General features: G+C 33.4%; 1 protein-coding gene across 4 annotated transcripts in view; it reads right to left on the minus strand.

Moving 5' to 3' along the window:
• PRKN (parkin RBR E3 ubiquitin protein ligase) overlaps positions 1-17564 on the minus strand; it is a 2033074-nt gene that overhangs the window by 1039172 nt on the left and 976338 nt on the right. For 2 of the 4 annotated variants that reach the window (XM_074187995.1, XM_074187994.1), the window contains one exon: positions 15256-15339. The exons of the other annotated variants lie outside the window; for them this stretch is intronic. In XM_074187995.1, coding sequence (XP_074044096.1) covers positions 15256-15339 — 84 coding nt within the window. The remainder of the gene's footprint in view (positions 1-15255; positions 15340-17564) is intronic. 4 annotated transcript variants of the gene reach the window in all.

A 17564-nucleotide genomic window follows, 5' to 3' on the forward strand; every position in this document is an offset into this window, starting at 1 on the left:
TAGTGATGGAAAACTGCCCTGATATGGAACCAGAGGGCAAAATCATTATTGAAAGAATACACTGATCCCCTCCAGAAAGAGATCCTAAAATGAAAACACCAAGGAATGTTGTGGTCAATTTCCAGAACTTTGAGATAAAAGAGAAAATCCTGCAAAGCAGTCAGAAGGAAACAATTTAAAATACCAAGGAGCCACAGTAAGGATTACACAGGACCTGGCTACATCAACATTAAGGGACAGAACGGCCTGGAATGCGATATTCTGAAGAGCAAGGGAGCTTGGAATGCAGCCATGAATCCACTACCTGGCAAAGATAAGCCTTCTCTTTCAGGGGAAAAGATAGACATTTAATAAAATGAGATACTTCCAACATTTTCTGATGAAAAGACCAGAGTTTAAGAGAAAATTTGGACATCAAACAGGAGGTTCAAGAGACACATGAAAAGCTTTAAAAAGGGAGGGAAGTAAAGGAAAAAAAATGATATCCAATAAGAAGACTATATCCCCTCCTGTGAGAAAGATTCTCATAACTCTTGAGAATTGTAACTCTATTAGACAGAATATACTTAGCCAGAAGTGATGAACAATCATGAATTTTTTGTGACTCAGAATGATTTAAAAACAATACCTCCTTAAAAAGGTGGACAGTAAGGAAATGGGAGGATGGAGGAGACTGAATGGGGCTAAATCTCATTACATTAAGAGGTACAAAAGACCTATTGTAATAGAAGGGAAGAAGGGAGGTGGTATGAACCACCTGAATATTCCTCTCATCAGACTTGGCTTAAAGTTAACCTACACAAACACTCAGTTAAGTTAAAAATTTATCTTACCTTTCAAGTATTAAAGGGGAGGGAGGGGACAGGGAGGGGGAAAAAGGGTAACTAAAAGAAGGAAGGGGGGGAAGAAGGGGAAAAGGGAAAGGGTAAAGAAAGGGGAGGGGTTTGATATAGAGGGCAAACACATTAAAGGGTGCAGTATTCAGAAACAAAATACTGGGGAATATGGATAAAGGGAAAAAAGGGGAAAAATACAAACAGAAGGAAGACAGCATGGAGGGCAATAAAGAGTTAATAATTATAACTTTGAATGTAAATGGGATGAACTCTCCCTTAAAATGTAAGCAAATAGCAGAGGGGATTAAAAACTAGAATCCTACAATATGCTGCTTATAAGAAACTCATTCAAATTAGGGAGAAAATAGAGAGTAACGGTAAAAGGTTGGAGCAAAATATGTTTTGCTTCAGCTGAAGTAAAAAAAAAGCAGGGCTAGCAATCCTTAGACAAAGCAGCTGCAAAAATAGATAGCATTAAAAGAGATAAGGAAGGAAACTATATCCTCCTAAAAGGTACCATAGATAATAAAGTAATTTCAATACTAAATATGTATGCACCCAATGGTATAGCATCTAAATTCTTAGAGGAGAAGTTGAAACAGCTATCGTAAAACATAAATAGCAAAACTCTACTGGTGGGAGACCTCAACCTCCCACTCTCAGATTTATAACATTTAATTGAGATATACAATTTTTCCCCTAATCTTACTTCCCTCAATCCATCCCGCACAGAAGGCAACTTGTCAGTCTTTTACATTGTTTCCATGGTATACATTGATCCAAATTGAATGTGATCAGAGTGAAATCATATCCTTAAGGAAGAAACATAAAGTATAAGAGATAGCAAGATCAGACAATAAGATATCAGGTTTTTTCCTAAATTAGAGGTAATAGTCCTTGGTCTTTGTTCAAACTCCACAGTTCTTACTCTGGATACATATGGTATTCTCCATTGCAGACAGCCCAAATTGTCCTCGATTGTTACATTGATGGAATGAGTGAGTCCATCATGGTTGACCATCGCCCCCATGTTGCTTTTAGGGTGCACAGTGTTGTTCTGGTTCTGCTCATCTCACTCAGCATCAGTTCATGCAAATCCCTCCAGGCTTCCCTGAATCCCCATCCCTTCTGGTTTTTAATAGAACAATAGTGTTCCATGACATACATATACCACAGTTTGCTCAGCCATTCCCCAAATGAAGGACATTTACTTGAGTTCCAATTCTTTGCCACCACAAACAGGGCTTCTATGAATATTTTTGTACAAGTCATATTTTTACCATTTTTCATCATCTCTTCAGGGTATAGACTCAGCCCCACTCTCAGATTTAGGTAAATCTAACCATAAAATAAACAAGAAGGAAGTTAAGGAGATAAATGGATTGTTAGAAAACCTAGATATGATAGACTTATAGAGGAAACTGAATGGGGAAAGAAAGGAATATACTGTTTTTCTGCAGTACATGGCACTTATACAAAAGAACTTATACTAGAGCATAAAAAACTACTGATCAACTGCAGAAAGGCAGAAATAGTGAATACATCTTCCTCAGATCATAATGCAATAAAAATCATATGCAATAATGGACCAGGGAAATACAGACCCAAAACTAATTGGAAACTAAATAACAAATTAAGAAATGAGTGAATCAAGCAATAAATCATAGAGAGAATAAATTATTTCATCCTAGATAATGACAATAATGAAACAACATACCAAAACGTATGGGATGCACTCAAGGCACTTGTCATAGGATAAATTATATGTTTCAATGCTTACATGAATAAATTAGAGAAAGAGGAAATCAATGAAATAAATATGCAACTAAAAAATTAAAGAAAGAACAAATTAAAAACCCCCAATTAAATACCAAGTTAGAAATTCTAACAATTAAAGGAGAAATCAATAATCAAAAGCAAGAAATCTGTTGAACTAATAAATAAAATCAAGAGCTGATTTTTTGAAACAAAAACAATAAATTTGAAAAAAGAAGAAAAAAGAAGAAAACCAAATTATTAGTATTATAAATGAAAAAGGTGAACTTACCACCAATGAGGAGGAAACTGAAGCAATAATTCAGAATTATTTTGCCCAACTCTATGCCAATAAATTTGACAATCTAAGGGAAATGGACAAATATTTACAAAAATATAAATTGCTCAGATTAAGTTAGGGAATTAAAAACCTAAACAACCCTATCTGAGAAAAAGAAATTCAACAAGCCAGTATTGAACTCCCTAAGAAAAAATCTCCAGGGTCAGATGGATTCACAAATAAATTCTATCAAACATTTAAGGAACAATTGGTTCCAATTCTATATAAACTCTTTGGAAAAATAGGTGAAGATGGAACTCTACCTCTTTCTATGACACCAATATGGTGCTGATACCTAAATCAGAAAGAGTTATAACAGAGAAAGAAAATTATAGATATATCTCCCTAATGAATATAGATGCAAAAATCTTAAACAAAATCTTAGCAAATCAATTACAGCAAGTTATCACTTGGATAACACATTTTGGACAAGTAGGATTTATTTCAGGGATGCAGGGTTGGTTCAATATTAGGAAAACTTTATATAATTAATTATATCAATAACAAATCTATCAGATATCATATGTTTATATCAATTGATGCTGGAAAAGCTTTTGACATAATACAGCACCCACTCCTACTAAAAATACTAGAGAGTGTAGGAATAAATGGACTGTTCCTTAGAATAATAAACAGTATCTATCTGAAACCATCAACAAGCATTATATGCAGGCTAGAGTCATTCCCAATAAGATCAGGGGTGAAACAGGGATGCTCATTATCACCACTACTATTCAATATAATATTAGAAATGCTAGCTTCAGTAATAGGAGAAGAAAAAGAAATTGAAGGAATGAGAATTTGGAAGGAAGAGACAAAAGTCTCTCTCTTTGCAGATGAAATGATGGTATACTGAGAGAATCCCAAAAAGTCATCTGGGGAAGTGATCCTAATTTCAGACAAAGTAAAAGCAAAAATCAATCTCATTAAAAGGGATGATGAAGTAAACTGCATCGACTTAAAAGGCACCTTTGGTAATGAAGCTATATCATTACTAAATATGTATGCACCTAGTGGTATAGCATTCAGATTTCCTAGAGAAAAAGCCGAGTGAATTACAAGGAGACATAGACAGCAAAACATTAATAATTGGAGACTTCACTTCTACCTCTCTCAGAGCTAGATAAATCCATCAACAAAATCAACAAGAAAGAAATTAAGAAGGTGAATGTAATCTTAGAAAAATTAGATATGATAGACTCTGGAGAAAACTTAATGAAAAGAATATACCTTTTTCTCAGCAGTACATGACACCTTCACTAAAACTGATCATGTACTAGGGCACAAAAACCTTACAATCAAATGCAGAAAGGCAGAAATAATAAATACACACGTTTCAGGCCACAATGCAATAAAAAAGTACATGTAGTAAAAGGTCAGGGAAAGATAAACCAAGAACTAATTGGAAATTAAATAACTTTATGTTAAATAATGAGTGGACCAAACACCAAATAACAGAATTAATCAATAATTATATCCAAGAAAATAATAATAATGAGACATCATAGCACAATTTATGGGATGCAGCAAAGGCAGCTTTGAGGAGAAACTTTATATCTTAAATGCCTATATGAATATAAAGTAGAGAAGGAGCAGATCAGTGAATTGGGTATGCAACTAAAAAGGATGGAAAAGGAAAAATTAAATATCACCAATTAAATAATGAATTAGAAATTCTGAAAATCAAGAGAGACATTAAAAAAATTGAAAGCAAGAAAACCATTGATCTCTTAAATAAAACTGAGTTGCATTTATGAAAAAATCAATAAAGTAGACAAACCTTTGGTTAATCTGATTTAAAAAAGAAGAGAACCAAATTACCAGTACCAAAAATGAAAAGGGTGAACTAACCACTAATGAGTAGGCAATTAAAAAGATAATTTGGAGCTACTTTGCCAAACTGCATACCAATATATTGGATAACTTGAGTGAAATAGATGAGTATTTACAAAATACAAACTGCCCAGATTAACCAGAGAATAAATAAATTTACTTAAATAGCCCCATTTCAGAAAAAGAAATTGAAGAAACCATCAACAAACTCCCCAAGAAAAACTCTCCAGATCCAGATGGATTTTTAAGAAACATTTAAGTCACAATTAATTCCTATTCTACCTAACTATTTTTAAAAATTGGACAGGAAGGAGTTTTGTCAAACTCTTTTTATGATACCAACATGGTGCTATTACTTAAACTAGGAAGAACCGAATCAGGCAGGTAGGGATGGTTCAACCTTAGGAAAATATTCAACATAATTAAACATATCAATAGTAAAACCAACAGAAATCATATGAGTATCTCAATAGATGCTGACAAATCCTCTGATAAAATTCAATATCATTCCTATTAAAAACACTAGAAAGTTTAGATGTAAATGGAGTTTTCCTTAAAATAATAAATAGTATCTATCTAGAATCATCAACAAATACTATATTTAATGGGAATAAACTCAGAGCATTTCCAAAAAAAATCAGGGGTGAAACAAAGATGCCAATTGTCACCATTACTATTCAAAATAGTATTAGAAATGCTAGTAGTAGCAATAAAAGAATAAAAAGAAATTGAAGGAATCAGAAGTGACAACAAGGAAGCAAAACTTTCATTCTTTGCAGATGATGTGATGGTTTAACTAAAGAACCCAGGAAAATCATCTAAAAATTTCCTTTAAACAATTAACAAATTCAGCAAAGTAACAGGATATAAAATAAACCCACATAAATCTTCAGCCTTTCTATATAAGAAAAACAAAGCCCAAGTGCAAGAGATAAAAAGACAAATTCCATTTAAAATAAGCATGGGCAACATTAAATTCTTAGGAATCTACCCCCCAAGACAAATCCAGAAATTTTATGAACACAATTAAAAAACATTAGTTCTAGATGCATAAGCCTAGACACATAACTTAATTAACTTTTTAGCTCTTCATGAAAATCTATAAGCTAATGTATAAGTAACAGAAAATTTGCCAAACTACATTGGTCAAGGTAGTTTTCGTAGCAAGAGTCATCTAGATTAGAGACAGCAAACTCAAACTAAAACAGGGATCACTAAAATATATTACGGATCACTGTAGTCAACAAATTGACTTAGAAAATGACATGTAAATAATATATATTTCCCATGGTATTTTTACTTTTTTAAAAAAAATTTCCCTTATATTTTATTCATTTTCTTAAATGTTTGTAATTATACTTTAATCTGGTTCAGGTGATCAGGAGAAGACCTCCATAGAGTCGCACTCAGGTAGACCTCATGTTTGATATCTCTAGTCTAGTAAAAAATAATCATAGATTCCATACCCCATTCATCTCTACATCAAAATTCTTTCTCAATCAAAATCTATATTGCAGTCAAGATTCAGAATTAATCAATTATCATTATTTCAGTTTTATTTCAAAATACTCATAAAATAGTTTTGTTTTACAATAAAAAAACAGAAGGGATTTATTTTATTTGGGGGGGCATATAATACAAATTGTCCTTCTGCTATACACTGTATGGACAAGATTTAAAGGAATAAACTTTGGGTCTCTCTTCCACTCAGTCCTTTATCTTATTTATTCTTTTTCTAGTCTATACAACCTACCCATAGGAAGTAATTATTCCTCACCCATCAGCATAACAAAGTAGTCCAGGGAAATGTCTTGTACATAGTAATTAAAAAATACTCATTGAAATAAATTGATATTGGGAGATTGGGGGCTGGGTCAAATACCTGGCTGTTTGGATTTGAAGATATTGCCACTGATAATTATCATCTGAGTATATGGGTGTAACTGATAAAAACAAATAATATGGGAGTAACATGCCTTCTGCACTATGCAAATGAAAAACAGTTCTGTCACACATTGTCTGACTATTGGCACATAACCTGCTGCTGTCTGAAATTATGATTCTATTTTGTTGTGTGTGTCAGTCTTGATTTAAGAGAACCATACCAATCTTAGATGTAGTAAAAGAGAAAACAAGAATACCTCAGAGGATATATGTGCATGTGCCCACATGAATGTTCATATATGTAAAGATATAAATATAGCTCTGCTGAGAAAAAACCTAAATTTTTATTTTTCATGATTTTGATTAAGTCAAAAGGTCTTCTTCCCCCTCCCCCACCCGTAAAATGGGATTGTGGATTTAATCAAAGTCATATATTGTTAGGAAACCATTTTTAGCAAAGGGAAATATTATTTCAATATAAGTCCAAGTTATTTATCTTAATAGATTCTTAGTTATTTTTTATTTTTATTTCAAATAATGTTAGCCAATAATTTGAAATGAGTGATACAGACTATAAGGCATTACTTTAGCTTCAACAAATTAGATCATTTTATATTTTGAGCCTAATAGACTCCAAAGTGAGATGCAAAATTTCTATATAGTGTGAACTGAAACATTTCTTATATAAGCATACATTAATAACTGAGTTATTTACTACAATTTGGGAGAACTTTATTGTATTTCCTGTGAACATGAAATTCAGATTTATATAATTCAAGAGTGTCAATTATTCTACTCTTTCAGTTATGGAAAAGAATTCATTTTTAAAGCATGGTATTAAAAGGTCCTTCATAGTCTTGCTTCATAGTCTCACTTAAATACATATATATATATATATAATATAATATATATATAATATATATGTATATATATATATATATATATATATATATATATATATATATACTTACTGAATATTAGTATGTACAACAGACTCTTTGTTCTAGGCTAATTAACCTGCATTCTACTCCAAACTAGTCAGACTTGCATCCACCTTTGTAGAATCTGTCCTTCATGCCCAGAAGGTAGTCCTTTTTGATCTGTTCCACTTGAAATCTCTAACTCCCTTTCTTCCAGGATTTCTCAGCTTATGTGCCACTGCTTCTATCAACAATCTATTGTCTTCTACTTAGATGATTCCTGAAAAATACTGTAGATGGACAAACAGGCTGGCAGGCAGCCAGGAAGGAGGGAGGGAAGGAGGAAGAGAGAAGGGAGGGAGGGAAGTTAAGAAAGAAGGAAGGAAGGGTAGGAGGAAGGAAGGAAAGGAGGGATGGAGAGAGGAAAAAAGGACAGGAAGAAGGATATATTGACAGATGATAGAGAGCTAAAGAACAGCTAGATTGATAGAAGTCTTTCCTCTAAGAGCATCATCTTCCATTTTAATTCTGTAAAACCTATGATTAGTACAAGGTCTTAAAGTACATAAATAACTGTTGAATGAGAATGAATGATTTCACTGAACACCAATCTTCCCTTCTCCTGTTCTAACACGTGAAAATTCAGAAGCAGCATCCACCTGGCCTCTTTCTTTTAAGTTAGAAAGGATGAGGTTTTCCAGAATCAGGCAAATCCCTCACTCTTGGTCTCTCAGTTAAATCCTCCAGGGATTTGCTCCAGCAAGTTTCCTCATTTTTCATGCACTTTCATTCTCATTTTTGCCCCCTACTAGTAAATAAACTCTTCCAAAAAAGTAAATATATATACACACCCCTACACACCCAAATTTCTACTATTTACTAAACTTCTTTAAAAGCTGACTACAAATAATTCCTGACACATACTCATCATCTTGTCTCTCTTAAATCCCTTGCTATCTGCCTTCTGCCATCATTATACTAAAAATTATTCTCCCAAGGGTCACCAATAACCAACTGTCAAATCCAATTGACTTGTTTTTTAGATCATTCTTCCTTATTCTCAGTTTGTCTCTGTGAGTAGGACTGCTATCAACACTGCCATTTACACTAAGCTGTTTAGCATGGGATTCTATTCATTAAATTTCTCAAGGGGGAAATGATTATCTCTCAGGTAAAGATTTCTCCTAGTTCAAGGGTTATTACCCAGTCCCAAATGTCCATAGATTTTAGGGGGTAGAGCAGTAGTATAGGCATATAGAACTCAGCAAAATAATCACTTCAGTCAAAATCTCCAGGTGAAGTCAAAAAAAGGAATAAAAAACCAGTTCCATGTCAAAGCACACAATGAAGCAATGAAGCAGGACTTAGTAAACAGCCAAGGGTGGCCAAGGGATCAGTGGAGCAAAGCCCATCTGGGATTATATTGCCAGCAGAAACCACCAAGTTGCAAGTCTGGTGGGAACATTGCAATGATATCACCAGAAAATTTCCAGCCTTGATGGGTCATTCAATGCCTATGAATTAGTAATGCACTCTCATTATGTTTCCCTCTAAACACATTGTTTCGCCACACATTCTCCATATGCAAACCCATCTACATATGTATCTTAGCTACATATGTTTGCGATATGTATCTATTCCTCCTACTGATAGTATGCTGATTGGTGGGGGGGGAAGGTGCAGAGAGTGTAGCCCAGTTTCATGTGAGAAATGCTTTATTGCTACTTGTCTCACTACACTATTTCATAAAATGCCTTTGCAACATTTTCTGACAGCCTAGGCAAGGTAAAAACACCAGTGAGGTTTAGTGAGTTATTGCTGAATGGATATGGATCAGCAGAGTATCATGAATATGGACTTGCATCCTCTGAAGGACCCAATCTGTGAGATATGGGGTACTCCTATGTGCCACACCAATATAAATAGAAAAAAATTGGTTCAGTAAAATTATCTATTCAAAAATCTAAAATAACTGTTTGTTTATTTTTTGAAAAACCCTTTGAGTTTTACTTTTTGCTTACATCAAGGGAAAAAATAATTTCCTTTCATAGTTCTACACAACAGATCATGTATTACAATAATAATAAAGGAAAGGGAAAGGAAGTATCGTGACTGAAGTATTCATTTCTGAAAAGATTCCCCCAAAGGATAAATTTTTAAAAACTTTCAAACTTGAAGATGTATAATCTTTATTTTTTAGGTTTTTGCAAGGCAAATGGGGTTAAGTGGCTTGCCCAAGGCCACACAGCTAGGTAATTATTAAGTATCTGAGGCTGGATTTGAACTCAGGAATTCCTGACTCCAAGGCCAGTGCTTTATCCACTGTGCCACCTAGCTTCCCTCAAGATGTATAATCTTAACTAAGATTTCTAAAAAATATGTGGCAGAGATTTTAATGCATGTACGTTTATAAACATAGGTACACAGAGGTATACATAATAATAAATATATATGTATGAAGTATATAGCTTCTGTTGACTCTAGCATGAGGTTAAACATACAAAGAAGGATTAAAGATTTATACAAAAAGTTGAATCTTCATGTGATTGATAAGGGTATGGTAAGTTTATTCTCATTCATTCAAGAAAATAGAACATATGTAGTATTACTATTGAGCTGAAATTCTATTCCTTTGTGTTTCAAATATATGTGTATATATATATATTTATATACCTGCAGATTTATACATGTGTATCACATATGTATATGTTTATCACATATATGTGTTTATGCATCTTTGCATGAATGCCTACATACATATATATGTATATATACATATATATATATATATATATATGTATATATATATATATAACAGGACTCTGTAGACTAAAGGGACTCTTGGATTCAACTAAAACAAAGAATAAATTTAGTTGAATTTTTCATCTTATTGTTCTCCAAGTTTATTTATAAATCTCCTTACAATGATGCAGATTTGACCTCCTTTTTTGTAGTATTTGTATTACAAAGCATAAACTTCTATATGAAATGATGTCTTTTTCTGGTTTATATTCCTATATTTATGAAAACAGCTTGTTTTAACAGATCAGGTTCAAGTTGTTATAACTGCCTGTTCTGTCTTCTTCTTACCTTTATCCTTCCCTTAGGGATGGTGCTCAATTGATCTTTGTTCTTACTGGCCCATGGTCTAACTATAGACAGAAAGCTCATTCACTAATGACTCCCACATCAGTAATCAGTTCTTGCCTAGCTGAGAATTTCTTTTTTTAAACATGTTGTTATTTTGGCTTATCTTAGCCAATGTTTTTTACTCTCTTCTAGGAAAAAAAGTATTCTTAATATTCAAGGGCAGTTTCTAAATTTTTGATCTCTTTTCTCCCTTAATTTTGACCAACATTATCCAGTATTTTTCACCATAGGATTATAGATTTAGAGTTAGAACTGTGAAAGAAAATTCTTTGCTGCACTGTAGGAAAAAGCTTGCTAAAAACATTTTTTATTGATGTGTAATTGTTCTAAATTCAAGCACTGTTGTTCTTGTGGAATAAATGTATAAATTGATAGAACCCTATCATGCCTTAGGATGTTTCTTCTCTCAAGTCATTCTGATGTTTCTAGAACAAGGAATAATTCAAAATCTAGATTGTGCTAGGGCTCAGAGTTTAAAAAATAATTCATTTAACAGTTCACTTCATTAAATAAAATAATAATTATTTAATTTTTCAAGTCCAACCACTGAGAATCATTTTCCTTACGTCATTCAATCCCTATTAAAATTCCCCTAAAGGATTCTCCTTTCTAGCTGGTGGGTACCACACAAGCTTCAACTGGCTGAAGTCATCAGAAATTTTTGGGCAGGTGGATAGTATAATGGATAAGTACTGGCCTTGCAGTCAGGAGGACAGGAATTCAAATTCAGCCTCAGACACCTACTAGCTATGAGATCTTGGGCAAGTCACTTAACCCCAATTGCTTCACAGACAACTCCAGCAGTCCTGATGCAGGTCTGGCCACTGGACTCAGATGACTCAGAAAAAGAAAGTGAGGCTGGTGACTTAGCACAGATCCCATCATCACTCAAATACAGTTCACGTGCTTGTCATGGCATCACTTCCCTGATGTCAAGGTCTTCTTTGAGAATGAAAGACAAACATTATTATCAGAATCTTCTAATTGTTCTAACTCTTAATTCTCTACAACTTCCCAGGCTTCAATAAGAGATCAATGGGGCAAAAAGCAAGAAAACTATTACTGGTGATTGTATCTGTCTTTGTCATGGAGGGTATCCTTTGTTGAGCATTTATTATATGCTAATATAGGCTGGGCATTATGTTAAACTGGATATACAAATACAAGAGATAGAACTTTACATACTTGTAAAAGACAATCACTATAAAGGGGAATGGTATATGAGGAAAAATGGAGTAACAGGGATGGTAAGTAAAGGCATTGGACAATCTAATGACAAGCCTTTTGGAGAATTAGAGTAGTGATTTGTTACTATTTATAAAGTAAAAGGTTAAAGTGGGAATGGACAGCATACTCCAAGATTCTCTAACAAAGAAAGATCTCAAATGGCCTTAGACACTATTTCTCAAGGCAAAGTATCCCTTCTGCAGCAAGTGAAATGGATAGTCTAAGCTAGAAAATTTAACTTCCTTGAAAACAGAGCAATAGAAAAGAATCTGTGGATAGAGAAAGTCAACTAATTAGATCCAGAATTGTAAAATTCAATAAGCAAATCTCTCTAACCTCTCAATTTATTCCAGTGCCTGGACTAATAGAGCAAAAAGGGAAAATTTATTACTTTTAATATGCAAAATCTAAATAATAATTTAAAAAGCCTCAAAATGCTTATTCATTTCTCTTTTGTTAGAAGAAAAGTTAAATGAAACAATTAACTTCAAGCTTCTTTCTTTTGTGTTTGTACAAAGCTACTCATTTGGGAATTCCTTAAAATTCCTCTTATATTTTAAAACTCAGATAAAGAATGAAGACTCCAATGGGATCCTAAAGATAGCTTGGACTAGATTCTAAGTAAGAAACATTACTGGCAAGAGCGACATTAGAAAAATGAAATCTATGCATAAAATTTACTTCTGATATAGAGGCAATAGATAGAGGATGTCAGAGTATTTAAAGTACACTTCAATATTTATGAGCATCAGACAAACCATTCTTTTCTCTATTTCTTTATTTGTAGATAATGGTCCTTGCATTTTTGAAAATCCTGGTTTCAAATTTTAGATCTGAATGAATTATAAATTTTAAAATGAATTTTTCTTCATTTACTATCCTTTGTGGCAAAATCAAAAGGGATTACTTAGGTCCAATGTGTTAAGCCCAAACACTTTACCTGTTGCTAGTAACAGATACTGTGCTTTAGAGAAACTATTAACTGCCAGCTGGTTGTGACAGTTTGTGAACTAACAATGACATTTGTGTTGGCATCAGAGCAGTGTCTCTATTTAGGCATTACTGACATCTCCAGTGCCAAAACAGAAAATGTATGCCATCATATTGTTATGGCCTCAAGCTATTCAGGGTAAAAAATAAAATATCACAAAATATAAACAATGTAATAAAACACAAGCTACAATATTGCCTGTCTTGATATACATAAGAACCAAATAATTCTAAATTTATTTTTAGAATTCATAAACTTTTCAAAAACTAAGTTTTCTAAGGTGATAGACTGAAGAGGCAGAATAAGAAATATTTTTAGATAAGACCAATATGGGAATTTGCTTTGTTTCACTACACATATTTGTTGTGAAGGATTCATCTGTCATTCTTTTGTTCAAGTGGAGGAGAGAAAAAAGGGGAGAAGGGAATAAGGATTTCTTTGTTACCTACTGCATATCAGGAGTTGTGCTAAATGTTTTTTTAATACTATTATCTGATTTGATGTTCACTATAACTTTGTGAGGTACATGCTCTTAATTAGCTGAATTTATAGTTGTGGAAAACAAGGTAGAGAGATGTTAAATGACTTGCCCACAGTGACTCAGCTATTTAGTGTCTGAGGACAGACTTGGACTCAGATCTTCTTGAGTCTGGTCACAGCAGTCTATCCACTGCATCAGCTGCCAAGGAATGCACAAGAAAAAGAAATAAACACTTGTTCATTGAAAAAACATTAATTTTAAAATAAGTTCTATATTTAACAAGGAAGATGAAATTAGAGACTGGACCAGTGCTTTCACTACTTTGAGAATTAAAAAGGTAAGAAAGTAATCCCAACTATCCAGTCCTAGAGAGAAGCTTAGAACCCTGAAAAGTTGACTTACTTTCTTGGGTTCATTTGGTCAGTATTTATTCAAACCTGAGTTTAAACCTAAGTCTTTGCAGCTTCTGTACTAGCAATCTATTCACTGAGCAACACTGCTTCTCACACTAATCAATGCTTTATACATAAAAAAAGAAAGTACAAACTCAGAGAGCAAGGGCTTGTACTTAAGATATTCAATAATCCATAGCACATTTTCTTTTAAAAAATTCTGTAAGGAAGGAAATTGGACAGGAAAAGATGGTAACAGAAAAGAAAAAGCAATTTTCTGGGTTAAATGAAACATAAATGCAAAATATCATTGTGCAGCATGACAAAGAGCTTAAGAACAAACCTTTTGTTCCCACCATGCCCCTCCCCCCATTCTTAGCTGCTAACCTCTCCTTGGTTCCATTAAAATCACTGTGAAGAAATTCTTACACTTGCAAGTAATTAACACCCAAATGTGAATAATTCCTTAGAAAAGTGATACATGCAAATAAAAAGCAATTCTAAGGAGCAGCTAAGTGGTTAGAGCACCTGCCCTGGAGTCAGGAATACCTGAGTTCAAATCTGGCCTCAGACACTTAATAACTACACCTAGCTGTATGGCCTTGGGGAAGCCACCTAACCCCATTGCTTTGCAAAAACCTAAAAAAAAAAAAAAAAAAAAAAAAAAAGCAATTCTATACAAAATGTCAGCAGGAATAGTTTGGGCTTCACTTGGCAGGCTAGAGTTCAAAGAGTAAAAAAGTTTATAAAGACTCACAGCTCAGTGATAAAGATAAGTTTTACCTTATAGATTCAAGATTATTGCCTGCCGGTTTTATCCCGAGTGGATAAGCAACAAGTAGGGGACAAGCCAGGGTTTACATAGGGGTACAGCAGATAGCATATATGCTGGAAAAGTTGTAAGGGTTGGTGAAAGCAAAAGGATTATTCAGTGGTAACAAAGAGCTAACAGTCTATTATCATTTTGGGGCTTCTGCCTCAGTTTCCCTGTCCCTGTGGGCTCCTCCTAGTGTTCACTATCTAGCTGGCAGAATATTGGACATACAGATGGCTGTTATCATTTCAAGTTTGGGAATGCAGGTTCTCAAAGAGGGTAGAAAACTTGACTCATTGGAGTAACAGTTTTTCTATAATCTACTCTTTGCAAGGTTGTAATAGCTCATAAGCTAATTTACTATAGAAAAGCACAAAACTTAACTATTTACTCTCTGCCTAGCATTTCCATGTCAACAATAGGAGTACTATTAAAGTGAGAAAAAAATCTTTTGATGATGGCTATTTTATGGGAGTAACATTGGTTATCAATTTTATCTTTGGCCCCTTTATTAGCAGAAACATATCACAATGAACTCTTGCATGGCATTTTGGATCTTAGGTATACATTTCTCAAACTGATAGCATCATTCCATTTCTCCAAAAAGCATTGTATTATGGCCAGGTACTTACTGCTCCAGTTCCACTGCAATCTGGGGAATGGCAAATACCACTCATGCTGTTTGAAATTAGGACATCTTCCCAGCATGATGGACCCTTGGAGAGAAAGAATAACAAAACATTCTGTAATCTAATGGCAATGCAGTTTATTCTCTACTGAACTTTGTTTAAATCTGCTTCTCTGGTTGATAAAATGACAATAAAATACTACTACTACTACTACTACTACTACTACTACTACTCTTGAAAAGAATGAAACATTTACTCAGGTACATCATATACTTGTCATCTGCCTTTATTCCCTGGCACCAAGGTTTTCAGACCTACCTCTTTTTAAATTGTGGGTGGTAGATGAGAAGAGGGAGAATTCTTCATTTTCATAGGAGATATGCTTAAATTACATTTAAAATCATTATTTTTCCTGTTCTTACTGCTACTTTCATGGCTAAGGATGGCCTAATTAATTTATCTGAATATCATCTCCTTTGCAACTGACCAATTACAAAGAGAAACACAAAAATTCTTAGGAAGATTTTCAAATATGATGAATCTAGTTCTTTGAAAATAATTATCCCACATATCAATCTTTAATAGCGACTTCTAATTGATAGAAGAATAAGCTCAGGGCAAAGTCAAGACCAATTTCAGTTCTGGTGACAATGAGCAAATAACTTTTCAGGGACCTAGGAAACAATCTTAACTCGTATTTTGCAGAAGAGTTGCTCATTTGCACTGGCAAGGATATTTCTTCACTTTAATCATACTGATTAAATCAAAATAGCAGACCAAAACAAATTATATATACATAAATACAAATATATGCCTATATTTGGTCTTTGATTTCATCATTGCACTCAGATATAAAATAGATACAAAGAGCTCATAGATGTTGACATAGACATAGTCATTATTTTACATGATTTTCCTTAAAATTTTGGAGATTAAACATTGAAGGATAATAAATGTAAATATAGTAAAAACAAATAAATGCATTTACTACAAAGTCAGTTGCGGTTGCATGGCAATAACTTTCTTAAGCTAATAAATGGTACTATTGCTCAGTCAATAGCTAAATGCCAAGGGAACATTAGTTAATATCTCTGATTTTGGAAATAACAATACAGAATTCATTTTTTGGGTCCTGTTTGCAAAGCTAGTCATTATTTTATTGAAAGATATGTTGTGTCAATTAAAACCAAGAGTGACTGAGTAAGTGAAAATATATTTGACTCTTAAAATATTTAGAATATGTATGAGGTTAACAATTAATTTCATTTAGAAATTTCCTGTACTATTTTCCAGTTGTGTTCCGCTATGCAATAATAGATGGTAGAGTTCAAATTTGACCTCAGGTTTTCTGTCCGTAACTTTAATACTAATTTGTAATTCACCATGATGCTTCTCTACTTTTTTGATTGCAGAATGAATAAACCTTTGTAGTTTTAGGACACTTGACTGCAGTAACAATCAAGAGTACCTACACCAGTAAGTTAGTAGTGTACATAAAGATTAATTAATTTAACCATCATTTTCCAGAGTTTATAATTTCGAATTGTAATCCTTCCCTGTTGGATGAGGTATGGAAATATGAAATAGCAAAACCAAATCACTGAACCTAGCTAGGTCTACTAAACCATACATAAGCTTCCCTGAAAGCTAGATATTGACTTCGTTTTAAAATGTTATGTTAGCAATGTCTTATTGTATTATTATTAAATATTTACCAATTGCATTTTAATCTTATTTGAGCCATTCTGTTTTGTGGGCTGCATTGGGGGCTATAGACTGCATGTTTGATACCTGTGGCTCAAAGTAACGCTATAAAGTCACTTTAAGATAAAAATCTATGAAACTATAATTCTGAAATAGATTTGGTTAGTCTTTTTTTTTTTAACAACCTATCATTTAAAAGTTTTACTATTTCGTATTTTAAAGTGTTTCCAATGATTGTTTTTATATTAGAATCTGTATATTAGAATAAAGTCTCAATACATGCAATGGAGTAGAGTAGCTTGAACAATCACACTGGCTACTTTTTGAGAGACATATACTTGTCTGAGATAACAAAACAATCCCAGACTAGTCTCAGAGAATGGGGCTTTAATGAAAAACGAACCTAATGAGAAGGAAGAACCATAACACTGTGAGATATAAAAGGATGTAGAAAAGATAGCTTTTATTATCTTTGGAGGTGACCTCTTAGTAGGGGCACAAAGAAAAACCACTATTCCTTAGACTTTCAGTTTGGGGAAAGAGGGAATTTTTCTTCTTTCCTCATATCTCTCCACCACACTGGTTTATGAGAACATGTGTTTCTTTGG

The sequence above is a fragment of the Macrotis lagotis genome, chromosome 5 (genome assembly GCF_037893015.1).
Source record: "Macrotis lagotis isolate mMagLag1 chromosome 5, bilby.v1.9.chrom.fasta, whole genome shotgun sequence".
NCBI classification, from domain to species: domain Eukaryota; kingdom Metazoa; phylum Chordata; class Mammalia; order Peramelemorphia; family Peramelidae; genus Macrotis; species Macrotis lagotis.